The sequence below is a fragment of the Dermacentor albipictus genome, chromosome 1, assembly GCF_038994185.2.
Source record: "Dermacentor albipictus isolate Rhodes 1998 colony chromosome 1, USDA_Dalb.pri_finalv2, whole genome shotgun sequence".
In the NCBI taxonomy this organism is placed as follows: domain Eukaryota; kingdom Metazoa; phylum Arthropoda; class Arachnida; order Ixodida; family Ixodidae; genus Dermacentor; species Dermacentor albipictus.
Window position 1 is genome coordinate 207,256,613 of NC_091821.1, and position 23,311 is coordinate 207,279,923.

Consider the following 23,311-nt stretch of genomic DNA (forward strand, 5'->3'; position numbering starts at 1 on the left):
AGCAGGGGAAAAGTAAACATGTCCGCCGCAATAGAGATTAGTAAGAGGCGATTGGAATGTTGGTGGAAAAAAAGTAGGGAAACGACAAAAAACGGAGACGTACAAAAGTAAAGTTCGCAATAGGGGGTCAGAAAAATTCGTTGTGGGAGTTCATGGTGTTTTGTTTTTCTATTTTAACCTAGGTATAGGACCTTAGGCAGTAGAATAGCAAGAGCTTGGTGGCGCAACCGACCACCCCGTTAGAAAGGGGACGCTCATAGCATCCATCCATCCACCCAAGTGCTAGAGAGGATTTAGGCATAGAGTTTCTCACTACATTACCTAGAGGGAAATCTGGCGCTGCTGCGCTGTGGTATGCATGGGAATGCCGGTATATTGTGGATTCGGATTGGCATCGTTCTCGTAATGACAGGACGCCATGAAGACGCGCTTGGCAAGTACCATTCCGTCTGTCACAATGATTCATTTTCTACTAGAATAGCGCGTGAAAAGCTGTTTTGGCTTTATTATTACGCGAAAACATGTTTTGTTTAACTATGAGGACTTGTTATTGTGTGTACGACTACGTGTTACGTAAAAAGTGTCAGTGGGCCGCTAAAGTTGGAGGACAGACGACAAGGTTCACGCTGGCTTTGAAACAGTTGGTTGTCTGTTCTTGCTTTTCTTCCCTTGGTCATGCATCGTGGGTGAGTAAAGATGTAATATGCATGAATGGAAACATTTTATGAAGATTTTACTTTGAGAACGCGTTATTTTTGTAGCCATATCCACGTTTTAGACGAAGCCTCTTACAACACCAGCCAACACGAGCCTCGCAGACACATATACCATCATTCCCATGACGGCACGGTGCCCCCTTAAGAAACTCGCATAGACGGTGGCGCCAGATTACCCTCTAGGTGTTATAGTGAGAAACTCTATGGATTTAGGTATTTGCATTAGCAGTGTGTCTCTACGTTGCTTCGACACTAATCGTATTTAACGTCGACATGCACCATGAGCTGGGTTGCCGGGTGTTTAGGGTGTAGAACAATTAGATTACCATGATTAGTGTATGTATGCAGACGACATTAGCAGACAACCAAATATATAACAAGGGAATCTTGTAATACAGCATATGCACGAAATACAGGGAATCACACGTTAATTAATAAAACATCCTATGAGATAGATATATGGACGACAGAATACATGGGCAGCATGCATGTTTATCCCAAATTGAAACACTTAACAGGAAAGGAAGAGATCAAAAAGAATGTTTTCTACGATGACTCAAATGGCAATGCGTATTAGCACATCAGTAACCCGAAAAGTATGTGTCATATGTAAAGCAGAAAGATGTAATGTTGGTTTTTGCCATGTAAAACTAGCTGGCTTTCGGCGTGTAGAAACCACAGCTGCGGGCTCCACGCTTTAGCAGTGGCCAGTGGTCTAATGCTGTGACGCCACGTCCCCATGGACATTGCACATTTTTGCTGTCAAGAGAGTCGCCCTGCCGCTACTTTGCTTTTTCATCACATGGGCCGAAGGGAAGTTGACTTGGTCCTAACGTGGCCCCATAAACTGTCATCAACTACTTGGTTTGGTAAGTAGCGTTGTCTAAGTTTCGTTTCCGGTTTTGGCTTACTGGTAGGCATTAAAAACTAGAAAACATTAGTTTATAAAACAAACTCATCTGTTAAATAATTACATTTGTACTTCGAGATTTTAAAAACAAATTATAAAAGCGTGCACTTTACTACTTTACTATACTGGCAGCGTCATCTATAGAAACAAACATTGTTTAAGAAAAGATGGTGTTGGTAAAGTCTAAGCCACATCAGGCAGCCGCCGAAACAGCTTGCGGTGTGGACGCCGTCTTGCCACGTAACACCGAAGGGAGTAGACGTATGGTTTTTGACATTTCTATGTTGTTTGTCTAAAGCCGCGTCGAAGATGCCTCTAAAGTTAGACGTCAAGAGAAAGCTTTTGGCTAGGTCTGATCGCGTCAAATGCGTCGACCTGCACCCAACCGAGCCATGGATGCTGGCAAGCCTCTACAACGGTAATGTTCATGTCTGGAACTGTGAAAGCCAGCAGCTTGTCAAGACATTTGAAGTCTGTGACCTACCAGTTAGAGCTGCGAAGTTTGTTCCTCGAAAGAATTGGGTCATCACTGGTTCTGATGATATGCAAGTCCGAGTGTTCAACTACAACACATTGGAACGGGTGCACATGTTCGAGGCTCATTCCGACTACATCCGCTCCATCGTCGTCCACCCAACCCAGCCGTTCATACTGACGTCCAGTGACGACATGCTAATTAAGCTTTGGAACTGGGAAAAGCAATGGGCATGCACGCAGGTGTTCGAAGGTCACACCCATTACGTCATGCAAATTGTCATCAACCCGAAGGATAACAACACCTTTGCGAGCGCGTCATTGGACCGAACAGTCAAAGTGTGGCAGCTCGGTTCTGTGACACCGAACTTCACCTTAGAGGGGCACGAAAAAGGAGTCAACTGCGTTGACTACTACCACGGAGGCGACAAGCCGTACCTCATCTCTGGGGCCGACGACCGCCTTGTCAAGATCTGGGACTACCAGAACAAGACATGCGTTCAGACCCTGGAGGGCCATGCACAGAACATCACTGCTGTTTGCTTTCACCCTGAACTTCCCATCATCATGTCCGGCTCTGAAGATGGCACAGTGCGCATTTGGCATGCCAACACCTATCGGCTCGAGAGCACACTCAACTATGGGTTAGAACGAGTCTGGACAATCTGCTCTCTTCAAGGCTCGAATAACATGGCACTGGGTTACGACGAAGGAAGCATCATTATCAAGCTGGGACGGGAAGAGCCGGCCATGTCCATGGACAATTCTGGCAAAATAATTTGGGCTAAACACTCCGAGATTCAGCAGGCTAATCTTAAGGCCATGGCAGACACAGAGATCAAGGATGGAGAACGACTACCTTTGCAAGTCAAGGACATGGGCAGCTGTGAGATTTACCCACAGACCATCTCGCACAACCCAAATGGACGTTTTGTTGTGGTATGCGGTGATGGTGAATACATCATCTACACAGCTATGGCACTGCGCAACAAGAGTTTTGGCTCGGCACAGGAGTTTGTCTGGGCGCTAGACTCTTCTGAATATGCTGTGAGAGAGAATGGGTCCACTGTCAAAATATTCAAGAACTTCAAGGAACGCAAGGCCTTCAAGCCAGAGTTCGGTGCAGAGGGCATTTTCGGTGGCTTTATGTTGGGTGTCAGATCAGTAAGTGGACTTGCTTTCTATGACTGGGAGTCATTGGAACTTGTTCGTCGCATCGACATTCAGCCAAAGCATGTGTACTGGTCTGAGAATGGTGAACTTGTGAGTATTGCCACTGAAGATTCCTTCTACATCTTAAAGTATGACCAGGATGCTGTTGCCAAGGCTCATGAAGCAAAAGAGGGTGTAACAGAAGATGGCATTGAAGAAGCCTTTGATGTGCTTGGTGAAGTACAAGAATCTGTGAAGACAGGCCTGTGGGTAGGTGACTGCTTCATCTACACAAACAGCGTAAACCGGCTGAACTATTATGTAGGTGGGGAGATAGTCACTATAGCTCACCTAGACCGCACAATGTATGTGCTTGGTTACATCTCAAAAGAAAGTCGCCTTTTCTTGGGGGACAAGGAGCTCAATGTAGTCTCCTACTCTCTGTTGTTGTCTGTCCTCGAGTACCAAACAGCAGTCATGCGTCGAGATTTTGAAACTGCTGACAAAGTCCTTCCCACTATTCCAAAGGAACAAAGGACTCGAGTAGCTCATTTTCTCGAGAAACAAGGCTTCAAGGCGCAGGCACTGGCAGTCTCCACTGACCCAGAGCACAGATTTGAGCTGTGCTTGCAGCTTGGTGATACTAAGACTGCGCACCAGCTAGCAGTAGAGGCTCAAAGTGAGCAAAAGTGGAAGCAGCTTGCTGAACTGGCCCTTGCACATGGTGACTTTGCTCTTGCCCAAGAATGCCTGCACAATGCCATGGATTTTGCTGGTCTGCTTCTCTTAGCCACGTCTGCAAGCAATGCAGACATGATTTCGAAGCTAGCGACCAGTGCCGAGGCAGTTGGCAAGAACAATGTTGCATTTCTTGCTAAGTTCTTATTGGGTGATGCAGAAAAAGCGTTTGAGGTACTCCTGGCCACAAAGCGGTATCCAGAGGCTGCCTTCTTTGCAAAATGTTATGTGCCTAGCCAGACATCACGTGCTGTGAAGTTATGGAAAGAGGAGCTTGCCAAGGTCAGTGAGAAGTCTGCTCAGGCTCTGGCAGATCCTGAGGACTATGAGAACCTTTTCCCAGGGCTTCAAGATTCCATCAAGGCTGAGGAGTTCCTGAAGCAGCAGCACCTTGCAGGGAGAAAGCCTGCAACTGAGTTTCCAAATATAGTGCCTCATCAAGACCGCAATCCTGTGGAAGAGATGAAAGCAGCTGAACTGGCTGGTACCTTTATGTACGCTGCACATGCTGCTGGAGAGGCTTGTCCATTGCAGCCTACAGTGTGTCCTGGAAAGCTTCCACAGGGAAGTGCTTCTGCTAAGGAGGAGGAGCCAAGTGTCCAGAATGAGGAATATGTGGACTTAGACCAACTTGAACAAGAGCTGGAGCACGACATTGAGAACTTGGCACTTGATGAAAATTTAGATTATAAACTTCAGGAAGACCTCCTCAGTGACGATTAAGCACCGCCATACACATCACTCAATGCCTTCTGTCCTGTGTTTGTATTAACCTCTTGGCATGGTCATGTAAATTTACTCTACAAGTGCTATTCCAATAAATGTACTGACAATGAACATGTATTCTTAATGGAATAGTGCATGTATTTTGCAGGCAGTGAGCCTGCTAAATGCCTGCATTGCTCCAAACAATGCAGCAGTTTACACATTGTTTTTCAATGCTGCATGTTCTGAAACTATGCAGGGCTACATGTGTGCTGGACAGTTTTACAGCTCAGTTGCTTCATTTGTGCTTGCTCTGCACTTGTTTAGTGTTGTTTAATGCATGAGGCTATATATATTTTCTTTCTCAAAAATGTTCCAATTCAGGTTTTCACCTAATGCACCTACCTGTAGGTGCAGGCACTGTCATTTCTGCATTATTCGTTCAAGCAGCTAAGGTAAGAGCTCAAGTTGAATGGGGCCTAGAAAACTGCCTACTTTGAAGCTCGCTGTATGTCATTGCCAACCACAGCACTAGCTTAGTGGCCATAATAATGTTACTGATGACAAGGTTCTATTTCTAGCTTCAGTGACTGCATTTTGGTGGGGGTGAAATGATGCTTTGGGTGCACATTTAAATAAACCCAGGTTGCTAAAGTTGATCTGGAGCCCCTTGCCATGGCATCCCATAGCAAGAGTGAATTTGGGACATGAAACCCCATGATTTAATGTTTTTACATTATTGCCAAGAAAGTAACCATCACAACTCGAGACCCCTGAACTGTCCTCATCACATTTCGCATTCCAGTACTTGTATTTGTTAAAGGTGCTTAAAGCAAGAAAGGCATGGACGGCACTATAGCTTACATGAGCAGTCAAAACATTTGTGTGTAAAACAGCACATGAGATGCACACAGCTAGCGCCAAATGCGTGGCAAGGCCTGTTCTAATTTGCTGAGATGGAATACTGGCCTCATGAGATGCTCCTCTTTAAGGTTGGCAAGAATTACTGTAGACTAGTGCATGGATAACTCTAACAAGCATCACATATGCACATGAAAATGTTGCATACATGTGTCGGTGCCAGAATTTGGTGTAGTTCCACTACAGCTATGTGTTTTGTAACAGGTTTTTTTTTTTTTTTTAAGATTGCAATGCTAAAGCTTCAGCTAGTTGGTAGTGTAATGTGAAAGCTTCTTGAATTGTCGCTTTTGTAATTGTTAGCAGTGTGCACTAAAGCCCATCAACTTACCTTTATTGCAGGTTATTGTAACAGCAAAAAGGTTTCTTGTAATTATGCTTATGGTGAGAAAATGTGCAGATAACAGCACTTCTTGTGAACAAAGGCAGTGTATCCATCAAAAATTTAGCCCCATCGACTTTACAAGGTTTGTGTTATTATTATTGTTATTAAAAAGTTATTTTCTCTCTTACATGATTTCCATGAAATATATGGTTTTGTTACTGCTATAGTTGGATACTTCTGTTTTTTAAATTGCCCATTTTTTTTGTGAATCTTCCTGAAAAGTTTGACGGCATAAATAAAAATATGCTTGAAACAAACACTACAGTTGGCAAGAAGTAAAGGATGCAGGAAAGCCTCCTCTAGAAAAGGCATGATCCATCGGCCCCCGTCTCGACATTTAGGAATGGTTCCTTTTCAGGAAGATGGGGGAGTGCTTTCTGTTCCCCTAGATATTTAGAGACTAATCCACTGAAAACCTCTTAGCAGCATGTCATGAGAAAACTGTTGCATTCAAAATACCTCAAAATGTGTTCAGATATTGCAACAGTAAGCACATATATATGCCGGTTTGTGGAGTTTTAACAAAACTTTCTGGTGCACTGTCTCAGCATATTAAGCTCATTGTCGGTACTACCAGGTGGCATCAGACGCTCTGTTACAGCCACCATGGTCACAGCCAAATCGAAATGTGTTTGGTCTTCGTTGCATCCTTACATCAACAAAGCACACGCGGGAAAAACTAGCATCTTTCTTTGGTCTTCACTCTTAGAAACGTAGAGTCAAGTATTGATTCTATGAAATTTTGAATTTGCCAAAGTGCTTTCTGTTCCCATACATATTTATAGAGACGAATCCACTGAAAACCTCTAAGGAACATGTAAGAAACCTGTTGCATTCAAAATACCTCAAGATGTGTTCACGTATTGCAACAGTAAGCACATTACTATACCGGTATGAGGAGTTCTAACAAAACTTTCTGCTGCACTGTCTCAGCATTTCAAGCTCATTGCCGGTACTACCAGATTACTACCAGATGGCATCAGATGCTCTGTCACAGCCACCATGGTAAAGCCAAAATGAAATGTGTATGGTCTTCGTTGCAGCCTTAGTCTGACAAAGCACACATGGGCAAAACTAGCATCTTTTTTTGGTCTTCAATCTTCCTTCCCACCTCTCCCATGCTTTTATGGATGTGTGCACGAAACTACAAGTGGCACGGTTAATCCCTTCACAGATGGATGTAGGTTGCACATGGCTCCAGCTGGGTGACCTATTCACCATAAAGCCCTCAAGGAAAGTGAATGTGGGAGTACACATGATAAGAAAGGAGAGGGAGACTAGAACAGGGTCATTTGCTAGCACATGCATACAGTCCCACTTGTCACTGCATACTTGCCCTGTTGCTGACTGCAGTACAAAACATTTCATTGAAACAAAGTTTATTTATATTGATTCAACTGTTGTCTAACAACAGCATTTCTGAGTTTCACATACATTTTATGGAGGGTAAGTCCTAAAAGTTGCTCTTAAAGTATGTTCATCATCAGCCTGGTTACGCCCACTGCAGGGCAAAGGCCTCTCCCACACTTCTCCAATTACTTCGGTCATGTACTAATTGTGGCCATGTTGTGCCTGCAAACTTAATGTCATCCGCCCTCCTAACTTTCTGCCGCCCCCTGCTACGCTTTCCTTCCCTTGGAATCCAGTTCGTAACCCTTAATGATTATCGGTTATCTTCCCTCCTCATTACGTGTCCTGCCCATGCCCATTTCTTTTTCTTGATTTCAACTAAGATGTCATTAACCCGCATTTGTTCCCTCACCCAATCTGCTCTTTTCTTGTCCCTTAATGTTACACCCATCATTCTTCTTTCCATAGCTCGTTGCGTCGGCCTCTATTTAAGCAGAACCCTATTCGTAAGCCTCCAGGTTTCTGCCCCATACATGAGCCCTGGTGAGACACAGCTGTTATACACTTTTCTCTTGAGGGATAGTGGCAACCTGCTGTTCATGATTTGAGAATGCCTGCCAAATGGACCCTAGCCCATTCTTATTCTTCTGATTATTTTAGTCTCATGATCCGGATCCATGGTCACTACCTGCCCTAAGTAGATGTGCCTCGCTACCTATCGTAAACTGCTGTTCTCTTCCAAGACTGTTAAACATTACTTTAGTTTTCTGCAGATTAATTTTTAGACCCACCCTTCTGCTTTGCCTCTCCAGGTCAGTGAGCATGCATTGCAATTGGTCTCTCGAGTTGCTGAGCAAGGCAATATCATCAGCGAATCGCAAGTTACTAAGGTATTCTCCATCAACTTTTATCGCCAATTCTTTCCACTCCAGGTCTCTGAATACCTCCTGTACACATGCTGTGAATAGCATTGGAGAGATCGTATCTCCCTGTCTGACGCCCTTCTTTATTGGGATTTTGTTGCTTTCTTTATGGAGGACTATGGTGGCTGTGGAGCCACTATAGATATCTTTCAGTATTTTTACATATGGCTCGTCTACACCCTGATTCCATAATGCCTCCATGACTGCTGAGGTTTCGACTGATTCAAATGCTTTTCCGTAATCAATGAAAGCTATATATAAGGGTTGGTTATATTCCGCACATTTCTCTATCACCTGATTGATAGTGTGAATATGGTCTATTGTTGAGTAGACTTTACAGAATCCTGTCTGGTCCTTTGGTTGACAGAAGTCTAAGGTGTTCCTGATTATATTTGCGATTACCTTAGTAAATACTTTGTAGGCAACGGACAGTAACCTAATCGGTCTATAATTTTTCAAGTCTTTGGCGTCCCTTTTCTTATGGATTAGGATTATGTTAGCGTTCTTCCAACATTCCGGTACGCTCGAGGTCATGAGGCATTGTGTATATAGGGTGGCCAGTCTTTCTAGAACAATGTTCCCACCATCCTTCAACACATCTGCTGTTACCTGATCCTCCCCCAGCTGCCTTCCCCCTTTGCATAGCTCCCAAGGCTTTCTTTACTTCTTCCGGCGTTACCTGTGGGATTTCGAATTCCTCTAGACTATTCTCTCTTCCATTATCGCCGTGGGTGCTACTGGTACTGTATAAATCTCTATAGAACTCCTCAGCCACTTGAACTATCTCATCCATATTAGTAATGATATTGCCGGCTTTGTCTCTTAACGCATACATCTGATTCTTGCCAATTCCTAGTTTCTTCTTCACTGCTTTTAGACTTCCTCCATTCCTGAGAGCATGTTCAATCTATCCATATTATACTTCCGTATTTCAGCTGTCTTACGTTTGTTGAGTAACTTGGAACGTTCTGCCAGTTCTATTCTAGCTGTAGGGTTAGAGGCTTTCATACATTGGCGTTTCTTGATAAGATCTTTCGTCTCCTGCGATAGCTTACCGGTATCCTGTCTAACGGAGTTACCACCGACTTCTATTGCACACTCCTTAGTGATGCCCATAAAATTGTCGTTCATTGCTTCAACACTAAGGTCCTCTTGCTGAGTTAAAGCCGAATACCTGTTCTGTAGCTTGATCCGGAATTCCTCTATGTTCTCTCTTACCGCTAACTCATTGATTGGCTTCTTATGTACCAGTTTCTTCCATTCCCTCCTCAAGTCTAGGCTAATTCGAGTTCTTATATCCTATGGTCACAGCAGCGCACCTTGCCGAGCACGTCCACATCTTGTATGATGCCAGGGTTAGAGCAGAGTATGAAGTCTATTTCATTTCTAGTCTCACCATTTGGGCCCCTCCACGTCCACTTTCGGCTAACCCGCTTGCAGAAGAAGGTATTCATTATCCGCAAATTATTCTGTTCTGCAAACTCTACTAATAACTCTCCCCTGCTATTCCTAGAGCCTATGCCATATTCCCCCACTGACTTGTCTCCAGCCTGCTTCTTGCCTACCCTGGCATTGAAGTCGCCCATCAGTATAGTGTATTTGTTTTGCCTTTACCCATCGCCGATTCCACATCTTCATAAAAGCTTTCGACTTCCTGGTCATCATGACTGGATGTATAGGGGCGTAGACCTGTACTACCTTCAATTTGTACCTCTTATTAAGTTTCACAACAAGACCTGCCACCCTCTCGTTAATGCTATAGAATTCCTGTATGTTACTAGCTATATCCTTATTAATCAGGAATCTGACTCCTAGTTCTCGTCTCTCCGCTAAGCCTCGGTAGCACAGGACGTGCCCGCTTTTTAGCACTGTATATGCTTCTTTTGTCCTCCTAACCTCATTGAGCCCTATTATATCCCATTTACTACCCTCTAATTCCTCCAATAACACTGCTAGACTCGCCTCACTAGATAACGTTCTAACGTTAAACGTTGCCAGGTTCAGATTCCAATGGCGGCCTGTCCAGCGGCCTGACGTTACCAACCTTCAAAAACATTTTTTTTATTTTAAATTAGTTTGCGTCCGCTGAAGGACAGTTTCAAAGGCCACTAAAAGGGACACTTTCAAAGGGACATTAAAAGCAAATATTAAGTTACGCTATAGTGATAGATTAGCGCTCAAGAATCTCTAAGGCGTCAATATTATCGAGAAAAGATCCTTAATAATCGAGAAATTTAGCTAAATGCAGGACATGATTAGAGACTCCCCCGGGATATTCAAGTACTTGCCCGATGACGAAAGCACTCCTCAGTTAAATTTTACCACTAGTACTGAACCACTCGTTGGAAAAAACGTCCTTGTATTGTATTAGAACACGAAATAAAATGTTACTTGTATAGTTCTATTTTATTTTTACAAAAAGAACTCATTGAAATTACCTTTGACAAAGACACGGGCAGTCGAAAGGTTTCGTTTGCGCTGCCGTGCCGCTCACGCTTTCGCGTTTCAGTAGTTTCGTTATCACCTAGTGCTGCGCTGGTTTTTCTCGCTCGCGAAATTCGCACAAACTGCAAGTAGCAGGGAATTCAGCTTCCAAGTGATGTCGCGAACAGTCTACGCCGTAGAGTTTTATACAATGTAATTATGATTAAGGTGTTATAGTGAGAAACTCTATGACAGCCGTAGACGTGAATCCACCGCTCTGGATGGATGTTATGAGCGTCCCCTTTGGAACGGGGCGGTGGGTTGCGCCATCAAGCTCTTGCTTTACCACTATTACACTGCTTAATGGCCCTATTCTTTATTCTATGGCCCTACCACGCTGTGTCATGCAAGTCGATATCTCCCTGCAAAAAATGATTCTGGGCCGCCGGGAAACCTTGCTCACATAGCTTATAAAAGGATCTTAATTCTTGCCCTCGTCGTGCAAGATGGTGCAAGTGGGAGTTGCCTTTTTTGTTGCTTTTCTCGTTTGTTGGCCCCTATTGTGAACTTTGCTTTTGTATGTCTCCGTTTTTTGTAGTTTCCCTACTTTTCATCCACCAATCTTCCAATCGCCTCTTACTCATCTCTATTGCGGACATGTTTACTTTTCCCCTGCTTTCGCTGAACCCAAGGGCTTCAAGGAGGCCAGTGGTGCCTAAATCGACCGCTGCATGGGCAGATGTCTTCACATTCTAATAAAACATGCGCCATATATATATATATGTATATATATAGTTTCCCTCCCTAGCTTTACCGCAGAGAGCACATGCTTCTTCTTCCTTCGTAGATCTCGATTAGGTGCGTGTTCTAATTAAGGCATCCGACATATCTTGCTTCGAAAAGTAATGAGCTTCCCTTTGAGTTATCATAAACTGTTTCTTTCCCGATTTAGTTTTTTTTGTTAAGTAGTTACTCATGGCAGGTTTCTTTTCCATTGCCCCCTGCCATGAGATTATTTCAGCCTCTCTGACTTTCCGCTTGACGCGTTCTTTGTTGCTGTGTTGCTCACCCTACAGGCCGCATACTTGCTGGTAAGCGTCCTAGTTCTTTTTCTTCACTGTGTATCAATGTTTTTTCTGTATAGATATGTGGCCTCCATGTGATGTTGCGGGATGCCTGAACGGTCTACGGCACTTGACCAAGCTACAGCTACAGCGGCGAATCCACCGCTCTGTCTCTGTCGGCTCGCTACTGCCGTCTGTAGGGCGTCGTTTGACTCACCGACGGCAGCAAAGGGTGACCAAAGGGTGGCGATGGCGTATGCAACGTCACTACTCCCCCGGTTAGGTTAAAAAAAAATTAAATTGTGGGGTGTAACGTGCCAAAACCACTTTCTGATTATGAGGCACGCCGTAGTGGAGGGCTCCGGAAATTTTGACCACCTGGGGGTTCTTTAACGTGCACCTAAATCACAGTACACGAGTGTTTTCGCATCTCGCCCCTATCGTAATGCGGCCTCCGCGGCCGGGATTCGATCCCGCGACTTCGTGCTCAGCAGCCCAACACCATAGCCACTGAGCAACCACGGCGGGTCCGGTCCGGTTAGGTACCGGGAGATTTGAATTTTGAAAAAAGGTATTCGAACCCTTCATATGCAATTTTCTCGTAAACGAAGTCTTGGCCCGAAACAAGCTTTGCGAGGTTTCTGGCATGGTATTTAAACAGTCCACGTCGACCTAGTATTTGCCTTTAGTGTACCTGTAAGAAGCTAAACAAAGTCTAAAACTGTATTCCCAATTTGATAAAAAATTACACTAATATGCCTGTTGTCAACAGTCATAATTTGGAACCGGAATGCATGAATTGTAAATAATTTGGTACTGATGTAGTCAAATAAGCAAGCTTAGGATGTCTGCTGCTTAGTGCAAAGCACATTGTGCACAAGAAAAGTGAAAAATGTGCATGCCATTTCAGATTGCAATGTTATAAAGCATAATATTAAAAATTTTTAACCATCCTAGTATTGCGTGGTATCACAGTGTGCAATTAAGAAATTTATATATAATAATAAATATCATCAACCTATTTCATGTTCACTGCAGGATGAAGGCCTCTCCCTGCGATCTCCAATTACCCCTATCCTGCGCCAACCGATTCCAACTAATGCCCGCAAATTTCCTAATTTCATTGCCCAACCTAGTCTTATTCTGCCATCCTTGACTGCGGTTCCCTTCTCTTGGTGCCCATTCTGTAATGCTAATGGTCCAATGGTTATCTAACCTGCGCATTACATGACCTGTCCAGCTCCATTTTTTTCTCTTAATGTCAATTAGAATATCAGCTATACCCATTTGCTGTCTGATCCAAACCCATCTCTTTCTGTCTCTTAATGTTAGGCCTAGCATTGTTCGTTCCATCGCCCTTTGCGTGGTCCTTAACTTGTTCTTAAGCTTCTTTGTCAGTCTCCAAGTCTCTGCCCCATATGTCAGCACCAGTAAAATGCACTGGTTGTACACCTTCCTTTTCAATGATAATGGTAATTAAGCTTCCAGTCAGGAGCTGACAATGTCTGCTGTATGTGTTCCAACCCATTTTTATTCTATGAATTTCCTTCTCATGAGCAGGGTTCCCTGTGATTGACTTGGGTAAACATACTCCTTCACAGACACTAGAGGCCGACTGGTGATCCTGAACTTTTGCCCCCTGCCCTTGCTATTCATCATTATCTTTGTCTTCTGCGTATTAATCTTCAACCCCACTCTTACACTCTCTCTGCTGAGGTCCTCAATAATTTGTTGTAACTCGTCTGCAGTGTTGCTGGATAGAACAATGTCATCAGCAAACCGAAGGTTGCAGAGGTATTCGCCGTCGATCCTTATTCCTAAGCCTTCCCAGTTTAATAGCTTGAATACTTCTTCCAAGCATGGAGTGACTAGCATTGGAGAGACTGTGTCTCCTTGTCTGACCCCTTTCTTTATAGACATCTTCCTACTTTTCTTGTGTAGAGTTAAGGTGGCTGTGAAATCTCTGTAGATATTTTCCAAGATATTTACGTAAGCGGTCTGTACATCATTAGAAGATGTTAGTACAGTCAGACCTTGTTATAATTAAACTTGATAATATGGCATTTACTACTTGATAAGAGAAAAGTTTATTACAAGGAAATGCAGAGAGGTCAGCCTGAGGTCCAGACTGCTACTCTGCTTGGAAGGAAGGGGAAGAGGTGAAAGAGAGGGGTGAGAGTATAGTAGTGATGAGGATAGGCCAGTAGGATGCAACCATATACAAATTCGTGTCCAAAGGACGTGTTCATAAATTTGAATCTACGTGAGTGTTAACTAAAAATCCTCAGAAAGCTTTGATGGCTCGCTTTGTTGATCTTATGTCTAGCCAAGGGCCCTGTAGCTATTTTTCACTCATTGGCCTGTTGTTAACTGGCACTAACGAAGAGGTAAATTCCTGCTATTCGCAGTCATATTAGGGACAAGCAACAAGCAGGTGTACTCCATTGTTTCAAGTCTGCACATATCACAGTCTGGCAGGTCTGCACATCAGATGCAACACAAATATTGTTGCATAAAGGCAACACCTAGTCTTAACCTGTGCATGAGGCTCAATTGAACAAAGTGGTTTGGATTTCCTGGCACATATTCATAAAGCCTAATGCACTAAAAAGCTCAAAGCAATGAAATGAACTCAGTCTCGCTTAATTTAACAAGTTTTTGAGCAAAAATATTGGTAAATAAACAGGTCACAGGAAACCTATTGTGCTCAGTTGTCATGAAATTTATTCACACACGGCAATAGCAAATTTCAATTTGAGGCAGGCAGGTAGGTTCTCTTTCTTTTTTTTTAAACGAAACCGTCCATTGCAGTCTCAACGTCAGCTCTACTAGATGGCACTAGCTGCTCCATTGCAGAAGAGTTGAAATGAGTCGTTGACTCACTGTCTACAATATGCCTGCCACTCACAAAATATACATCCTTCCTCACTTTTGAGTAGATGGTATGCTATTTGCATCATTTCTAAATTTTTTATTTAATGAAATAATTCTCGTGTCCAGCATACTTTGTTGAACGAGGTTTATCTGTCTGTACAGATCTTTAAGTGTTTTCATGGCACAAAATAGTAAAAAAACTTTTGTTGCAAATTTCAAAAACTTTTCAGACATTATAAGGATGTGTTTGGTGGCAGCTGCTAAATTAAAACTGCATTTTGCTTTTGAATTAAACAAGTTAGAAACAATTCTAGCATCACGGAATACAGAAAATTGACTTTTTCCTGCTCCTCTAAAAGAAAGCTGGAAAGCAATTCAACCTGAAGTACATGAAAGACAATGTTTTCTTGGTTGAATTGAGGGTGAGGAGGGAGTGTATGAATGGTATAACTTAGTGTACGAGCTGCAAATGGAGCAACATTGTTTGATCAACATGCACTAAAAGTTTAATCAACTTGCAACATTTTTCAATATGCGCATAGCCGACGTCTGGCACCCTTTATACGTTTCTTCTTCCGCTCTTCAAAGTCCGCTTTGGTGAGCAATTTGTTCTGGCACGACATGGCAACGCAAAGGCCAGTTGCAAGCGAGCACCTCCACATGCTGAAGGCCGAATCACTGCACCCAACACTTTGTTGCGTCACCCCTTGAGTGAGGAGACCAGGATGAGCGTCGGACCATAGAATAAAGAAGTCGGACTTTAGACTATTACCTTCAGGATCAGCCCACAAAATAGGCTAGAAGTTAAAAAACAGATATATCCTGTAACTTTCCAAGGCAGACATTGTCTTCAAGACGCATTTCCAAAGGGGGCGACATACCTTAAACTGCAACCACATCAATTGCAGTTTCAGGTTTTGCCTTGTTTCCAGCCCTCATGATGTATTAACTCACTTTCACATGATAAGTATGTGATAAGTAAGCCAATAAGTTAAGTTTAATTATATAAAAATATTAATTATTCGTTTTAAGGCCCAAATAGTATTTTAGAGCATGCTCAGAAGCACCTAATAGATTCATTTCCATGATGCTATCTCTAACATGTTTTTTTTTTTCAGGGCTCTGAAGAAAGCCCACGAAGTATGAAGAAAATGACATAACAGCGCTCTTGTACGTCTGAGTAGCAGCACCCTCATTTAAGTTATGAAAGAATGAAGCCCACATGCATATAAAATAAAAAAACTGATCAACCACAGCATCCGATGTTAATCGACACATTCGCTGTGAAGCTCGACATCTGCCAGCCAACACAAAAGCAAACAGACCCGTCGGCTTTCTTTTTGGGACGGGCATGTAAGCTTCGTTCTTTAGAAACGACAATCGAGAGCAGTGCCATCCAGACACGGAAGAGTGCAGTTACGCAATTTTTTCAATACTTCATGAATGTTATTGTCAGAGCCCGAAAACAAGAACCACATAAAAGATTATGTCATGGAAACAAGATTGTGGGGTTGTTTCCGAGCACACTTTAAAGCATTTTCAAATAAGACATATGCTTTAATACGCATCATTAGAATTTTGCATAATTAAACTTTGCTAACTGGCAAACTAATTGCACTTTAAAAAATAGTCTTCTTTAAAATTTATTTATACATACTGCAGCCTCAATGAGGCTACTGCAGGAGTAGGATTAACAACAAACAAACATTTATAAAAAAGCTTGCGTGAATTGTTTCAGTGGAAGTGAACGGATGTTGCTCGGTAATGAATTCCAGACTTGAATTGTTGATGGAAAAAGCTGTATTTAAAGGAATCAGTGCAGGCAAAAAAAAAAAAAAGGCTGAAATGTTTAGGGCGTGGATACTCCTCATAGATGAGGCTTTAGAAAAAGTCAAATAGTTATCTAGAGAGAAGAATTGGTTAACGTGTGAAGGACTTTTAGGCATTCAAGTTTGCAACACTCTGCAAGAGGAGCAAGACAGAGTAGGGGAAGAGAATTAGACGGTGAAAAGTCCTTGTCATATCTCCTACAAACAAAACGCACTACCTTCTTTTGCACAGATTCTAGTTTTTCGACGTCACAGTGTTCATATAGATTTCATACAATGCAGCCATATTTGAGGATGGGGTGAATGAGGGTTTTATATGTTAGAAGTTTAGTTTCTGGAGGAGCAAGACGCAGTGTGCAGTGCAGGTAACCTAGTCTTTTAAGGGCCTTGTTACAGGTAACATCGATGTGTATCAACTATGACAAATTGTGTTAGTAGGATACCTAAATATTTGAATTCGAACACTCTATTTAAAGTAATATCATTAAAGGCATAGGCAAAGAAGGAATGGCATGAGCATTGTGCAAAAGACATGGAGGCAGTTTTGGAAAAGTTGATATTCATTTGCCATGCTTTGGACTAGTTACAGAAGTCAGCGACAGAATTGTTAAAGACAACATGATCAGTAGGAGATTTAATTGTATGATATAAAGTGCAACTGTCTGCAAAAAGGCGTAGTTTAATGAAGGTGTGTAGGGGGAGATCATTAATATAAAGCAGGAATAAAAGGGGACCCAGTGTCGAGCCTTGGGGAACGCCTTATGAAACAGGCATCAAAGGCAAGTTGGTAGAATTGAAACGTACATATTGTGAGCGCTGGGAAAGAAAGTCCAGTATCCAGTCAACCAAAGATGCATTTTCAAGTATAGCAAACAGCTTGTGCATAAGTTTAGGGTGTAAGAGTGTCGAAGGCCTTTGCAGTCTATAAAAATAGCATCAATCTGGTCACCTATGTCTAAAGAGCTGCTAACGTCGTGAACAAATCCTGTCCGTTGTGTTATAGTGCTGAGGCCATGTTTAAAACCATGCTGGAAAGTGCATACAATTTTGTTAGTTCCAAGAAATTCCATAATATGTTTAAAGATGATGTGTTCAAGTAATTTACATGAATGTGCCATTAAAGAGATGGGCCTATAGTTAAATAACAATTGAATGTTACCCGACTTAAATAAGGGGAGAATTGAAGCAAGTTTCCATGAGGGAGAGAGGGTGGCGTTTGAGAGAGATGTTCTAAAGATAATTGTTAGATATCTGCTGCATCAAAGAGTATGAAATGAGAAAAACTGTCGGGATACCGTCAAGACCACATGACTTCTTGGTGTCTAAGTTTAGGATGAAGTACACCCTTAGGAGACAGCAATATATTGTCAATTGGAGGGTATGGTTCAGAATCAAAAACAGATTACTGAGTTATCAGTCATAAAGCCAGAGTGGAAGTAGGTGTTAAAAGAAGCTATTGTCTGTGTATCAGAAACTGAACATTGTTAATGAGTCATAATTAACAATTTTAACACTGATTCAACACTACAAACTATACCATTGGCCTCATTAATTTAAGGTGTACCATTCTATTTTATAATTTATATTTTATTTACATGGAACACAAGGTATAGTTTTATAGGCAAAGCCCGTTGCTATAGTAGTTATCATTACAAGTGGATAGTACTGAAATCTGCAGTACTCTTCATGGATGCTTGGACAGCACGGAATGCGTAATGGCATAAAGAGGTTGTGAAAGATTTTCCTAGAAACAAGCTTGACCCTTAAAGTTGCTTAAACTAAATTTCTATCACTTCCCTATGTTACTCTGCACAAATTCTTATGCCAAGTTAACACAACTAATGCTTGCAAGATAAGCAAATAGTTAAACCAATGTGTGACGTGTTTGGTAGTATGAAGCTATAATTGATTTACAGAGACACACGCATGCACACACACACGGATAAGGCAAGCTAATATCTTTATAAACATATAATTAAGCAATAAATAATGCAAACAAAAAACAAGCTACTTGCTGAGGAAACAAGGAACTGTCGTTTAATTAGTTACCATTCCTACAAGTACAAAAAAAATACTATAACAGAAGTTCAATTTTCATTACACACAATGGCCAAAGTAAAGTACAATTTAATGTTTTCTTGCAAGAAGCGACTGCTCCCAACTTGCTCTCAACTGCAAATGTTTCTTCGACGTTTTCAATGTAGTAGGATGACGGGCGTGCCTAGCAGCAGGCACCAGAGCTGGGAGCCTAGAAGAGCTAGAGTAAGCAAGAAGCACGCAATCAGGCGTCACGCTGGGTGCTTAATTTCATTTTTACTCGTGCGCAACTCTTATGAGCAGGAAGCCACTTGGCTCTATCATCCTGTAGACCAAGGCCCATTTCGATGAGACTTGGTCGCCACGTGGATGTGCCAGGAGGCAGCCAATCCAAGTAGGAGCATGAGGAGGCCAGCTGCTCAAAAACGGGTGGCTCACGCCTTGACTTCTTTCTTTTTCTCCTCAGGTTTCTTCTCCTTCGGCTCTTCTTTTTTCGTTGACTCCTTTTTCTCAGCATCACGATTGGTAATCTTGTTATTGATGAGGTTATGTAGGGCCACCACTGAGCGCACCAAGGATGCCAAGTACACAACTAACATCTGGTCATTTGTCTTGATATAAAGAGACTTCACAAAGTCTTGGAGACCCACGTCAGGGAGCAAGTTGAATATGTCCTGTAGCTGGTAGATGATGGTGTGGTTGACTGGCAGTGTACCCACTACCACCTGCATCCAGAGCAATAGTCATTCAACAATCCCACTTTTCTACATTCCCACAACAAAAAAATACTACTACTACAGAGCAATGGTTATCCAACAGTCACTTAATGTCCATGTTACTCACCTGCTCCAGATATTCTCTTATGTGGTGCACCTGGCCTTGAAGTCCTTTCAAACCCATCAGTTGGTTGGTTATCCTCTGTGAGAGAGTGCCCAAGGTGGTATCTTTGATGTCACTGCACACGAACACACCAGTGATGCATTGAACACATGAGATGCAATGTTTAATATGCAGTCTTGAGCTCACCGAAGTAAATGTTCGACCCCAACCTCCTCAGCTTCCTCTGCTCCAATTTCACTGGGTACATGCTCAAATGTCTTGGTGGTCGGAGTGCCATCCTGGAAACAAACCGATGCTTCTGTAGCTCATAACAATGGGTGACAAGGTCAGTTTCCCACAAACGATCACTCACATCGTGAACTTCCTCAACAGCTATGTATGCTTCCGTAGGTAGACCGATAGAGAGCAGCTGAGCATCAATGATGACAAGCACCTAAAAAGACAAAACTATAGTTGAGTCCTGAAGCACACCAAAATTGTCACTCAGGTCACATGCCTATGCAACTAAGAATTTCATAGGCCTAGGTGTCATTGTGGTTTAAGGGTGACAGAATAATGATGGCATATATATATAAAAAAAAAAACGACCTGCATTTTTATTCTAACAATTTTAAAAGCTGTTATTGTTTCACTCAAACATCACAAGACTGCATTTTTTGGGTTCATGCCATTCAATAAACACTGGGCATCGTTGCTTGCATGGTTTATGTAGACTTATAACAATAAACCCATGGCACAATTTCATGTTTCCAATCACGAAACACGTATGTATTGGTAGTTATTGATTTTTCAATATGAAACAGGCACGCAATGGCATACTAAGGGCACTGGTGAACTGTGTGGACCAAAACATGCTATTTTGCTGCAAGATTTGCATAAGAAAATAAAGTATAAGCGCAATCCTTTTCTGAAGTTTATTATAATAAAAACGCAGGTCACTGAGTAATAAAGTGTTGAAGCTAATACCCATTCGTTCTAATAGTTGCAAAAAAAAAAAGAAAGAGAGAGAAAGCACAACATGGTTCTATACGTCAGATTCAAGAAATGCTGTATACATAGTTTGCATGTGATGTCACATCTGCTGTCTCCTGACCGTCTGCCATTGCTGGATATCCCGCCTGTATAGCTGCGTCTTTGCCGTTTGCTTTGATGTGTACATGCTGCACGTTTATGGTCCTAGGAGCTGTGCGATGGCTAGTCTAAAGTCACGAATTTCTCCCTTCGTACATGTATAGACTCGTGGGGCTAATGTGGGCTCGCTGCGAAGAAAAGGTTGAAATGTGCGACGGCATGGACCTGTACAAACTCCCGTCGGTGCAGATGCAACTCCAGGCCCCCAGGTGCTGCCAGCCATGAGGCACATGCACGATTATAATTACCTGGTGCTCTCTACAAACTACATCACTTTGTAAGAAAGGAAGGGCTACAAATCACCTGGCAAAGTACCTGTTGTCATGCTTTATCATCAACCTCAGCGAGATTAAGTAATGAAAGCACGTGCCTTCGCATGCGGCAGTGAAAACTTTCTTTCCTCATAGACAGCTTGCTTCTCACACAGGTTCAACTGTACATGCATGGCGTTGTGTGTGAAGCACAAGCTTTAAATCAGGTGCTTGCTCCTGTCCTTGAGTTTGGAAGTGCTTCCAGTCTGTGTGAAACAAATATTTTGTTTCGTGAAGAAGCTCTAAACCTTTTAAGCATGCAGCGATCCTTCCGTGCTTTCCATGTGTTTGGGCATAACTACAGCGGCTGGATGTGATCCAGTAGGTCCAAATTAGCTTTGGCTTATTAACATCTGAATGTGTTCAGACAAGCAGCAAGCTGGTTTAATGACAAACAGGGCGCTCACTTGCGTTGTTTGTCGCCTCACTTTTTTCATCTCTGTCTTGCGTTGGCCTTAACCACGAATCTATTTCTTAAAAAAGGAGAAATGTGACACATGCTCTGGAAATGATTCTGATTTATCTAGGCTAGACTTAAGCACCGACTTTTTTTTGTGCACCTGTGTTATTAGGGTATAGCGCTGTCCTTTTATCACTTTTGGTAAACAGTGCACACCTATATAAGCCTGGTTCAGTGTAGTTTGGCTTCTTAGCATTGTTAGTTCTCGTGCATCAACTGAAAATAGCATATATTGGCATGATCAGACACAAGAAAGAACCTTGAATCAACAACAACACAGCAGTGGGAGCAGCTATGTACCTGGCAATGGTGCACACGCTTGCAGAAGGGACTCTAAGTGACACATGTGCAAACTATGTATAGTGGGCTCGGCAGTACCGTGGTGGTTTCCTCTGTTAATGGTTCTGCAAGGTTTGCACTGGTTGTAGGAGTTTCACTAAATTGATTGGGCTTGAAGGAGGATTGCAATAAGTATGATATACAAATATATGCCTTAAAGGGGCCCTGCAACACCTTCAGATAACACCTTTTAAAGAAACTGACACAGTTTCTAAAGTTCAAACAGCCTACCAATATGTGGATCCTTATCCTATATATGAAATAGAAGGTACTTACAGAAGTGCTGCAGTACCTTCGCACCAGCTCGTTGATAGGGATATCGCTGGGGTGCAAATTTGGGCCAGTGTGGTACCAGCCAACAATGCGCTCCCGGGCTACAAAAAAAGATAAAAGGCATGTGATGGATAACAGGCACTCACAACACATGCCTTTTAATGGTTGTATGTAGGTCACAAATGGTAACTACATGACCATTATGAGGCCCTTACTGTTAAAATTAAATTATGGGGTTCTACATACCAAAACCATGATCTGAATACGAGGCACGCCGTAGAGGCGGGCTTCGAATGAATTCTGAACAGTTCGGGTTCTTCAACGAGCACCGACCCAATTACACGAGCGTTATAGCATTTTAATTTAGCCACCATCGAAATGCGGCCGCAGCGGCCGGAACCGAACCTGCGACCTCAGCAGCGCAACGCCATAGCCACTTGGCTACCGCGGCGGGTAAGAGCCTTACCGTTCACCTTCTTGAACATAGAATACATGTTTTCGAGGTAGTCATGATCCAGAAACCAGACAGTCTTGTCTTTGTCATCTTCGTCGAATGGAACTGTAAAACAGAAAGCAGTGGCAACGTGAATGTGCTATATTGACTTCTTTTCGTCGACCAAACACGAATCAACTACAACACGCGGCTCGTAAAGTATACGTCATGACATGTACAGAAATGTCAGATGACACCTGGTCCCGTAATTTGAAGTATGTAAGTCGTCAAGCAAACAGATCTTGTTTTCACTGCTGACTCGACAAGGAAGAAACAGCGCAGGCAACTATATACCAACAGCTAGCACGACCTTCACACAAACACAAACACGCACACACACACAAAAAGGGCAGCACAGGCACCCGGTGTGGGATTGCACGTGTGTGAACATGTATTTGGGCTGGTTGACACCATACATCTCAAAGGCGATGCTGTACGAAAAGGCAATAACATTGCCGTTCACATACATTGCTCCTCTTTCCAGTTCTCGTGATTTTGATGCACAGTATGTCGAAATGCATTTGGGATATTTACAAGAGATCGCACGTCGTGACAAAGCAATTTTAGCATGCAAATGATGTTACTGCAGGCAACGAAACAGGTTGTGTAGCGTTTCTAGCTAAAATTAACAGCACAATACACTACAATGAGCCCAAGTCAACGAATTCCTCACCAGCAAAGCTGTTAGAAACGTCCAAAACACCCTTTTCTTTCCAGGAGCCGAGTAAGATGCCGACAACTCTTTCTTGGTGGCCGATCTTTCCCATGCGATTAAAATGATCCACAACGCTGAGGAGAACCAGCGGATGCACCACAACCTTTGAGACTGCAAGATCTGTGCCAGTCATGATTTCTAGCGTCAATTTCTGTTAAAAACAATCGCTGACAAGGCGCAAATTTTCAGCCGGAGCAGCGAGGCACTTTCGACGCCACCTACATTCGTTCAAGCACCAGGACTGACTTCA

At 42.7% G+C, this 23,311-nt stretch overlaps 2 protein-coding genes and 2 long non-coding RNA genes across 5 annotated transcripts; 3 read left to right on the forward strand and 1 right to left on the reverse strand.

The window, feature by feature from the left end:
* The first annotated feature begins 963 nt into the window (after window positions 1–963).
* LOC139054168 (uncharacterized) lies at window positions 964–6,125 on the forward strand. The gene is made up of 2 exons (XR_011511052.1): window positions 964–1,585; window positions 5,956–6,125. It is a non-coding gene; the product is annotated as an uncharacterized lncRNA (long non-coding RNA).
* Window positions 1,803–4,827, forward strand: beta'COP (coatomer subunit beta'). Its single transcript, XM_070530804.1, has one exon. It carries the CDS (start codon window positions 1,936–1,938, stop codon window positions 4,711–4,713), a length of 2,778 nt encoding a protein of 925 aa, XP_070386905.1. The 5' UTR covers window positions 1,803–1,935; the 3' UTR covers window positions 4,714–4,827.
* Window positions 6,126–11,130: 5,005 nt separating the features above from the next.
* LOC139054169 (uncharacterized) lies at window positions 11,131–15,886 on the forward strand. 2 transcript variants are annotated; one of them, XR_011511053.1, is made up of 3 exons: window positions 11,131–11,210; window positions 11,840–12,330; window positions 15,752–15,886. It is a non-coding gene; the product is annotated as an uncharacterized lncRNA (long non-coding RNA). The 2 variants fall into 2 exon arrangements; XR_011511054.1 differs by lacking the exon at window positions 11,131–11,210 and adding an exon at window positions 11,494–11,553.
* Window positions 15,887–18,477: 2,591 nt separating this feature from the next.
* Rpn8 (regulatory particle non-ATPase 8) lies at window positions 18,478–23,310 on the reverse strand. Its single transcript, XM_070530805.1, has 7 exons — window positions 23,020–23,310; window positions 22,320–22,412; window positions 21,857–21,954; window positions 19,692–19,772; window positions 19,526–19,617; window positions 19,343–19,454; window positions 18,478–19,224 (listed from the first exon to the last, which is right to left on the reverse strand). Exons 1-7 carry the CDS (start codon window positions 23,192–23,194, stop codon window positions 18,934–18,936), a joined length of 942 nt encoding a protein of 313 aa, XP_070386906.1. The 5' UTR covers window positions 23,195–23,310; the 3' UTR covers window positions 18,478–18,933.
* Window position 23,311: the final 1 nt, after the last annotated feature.

Excerpts from the sequence above, each read along its gene's own strand:
- beta'COP (XM_070530804.1), top strand. The coding sequence starts at position 1,936 with ATGCCTCTAAAGTTAGACGTCAAGAGAAAGCTTTTGGCTAGGTCTGAT.
- Rpn8 (XM_070530805.1), bottom strand. The coding sequence starts at position 23,194 with ATGACTGGCACAGATCTTGCAGTCTCAAAGGTTGTGGTGCATCCGCTG. Across the intron at positions 22,413-23,019 it reads CGTTTCTAACAGCTTTGCTG|TTCCATTCGACGAAGATGAC; the intron begins GTGAGGAATTCG and ends TCTGTTTTACAG. Across the intron at positions 21,955-22,319 it reads TATGTTCAAGAAGGTGAACG|CCCGGGAGCGCATTGTTGGC; the intron begins GTAAGGCTCTTA and ends CTTTTTTTGTAG.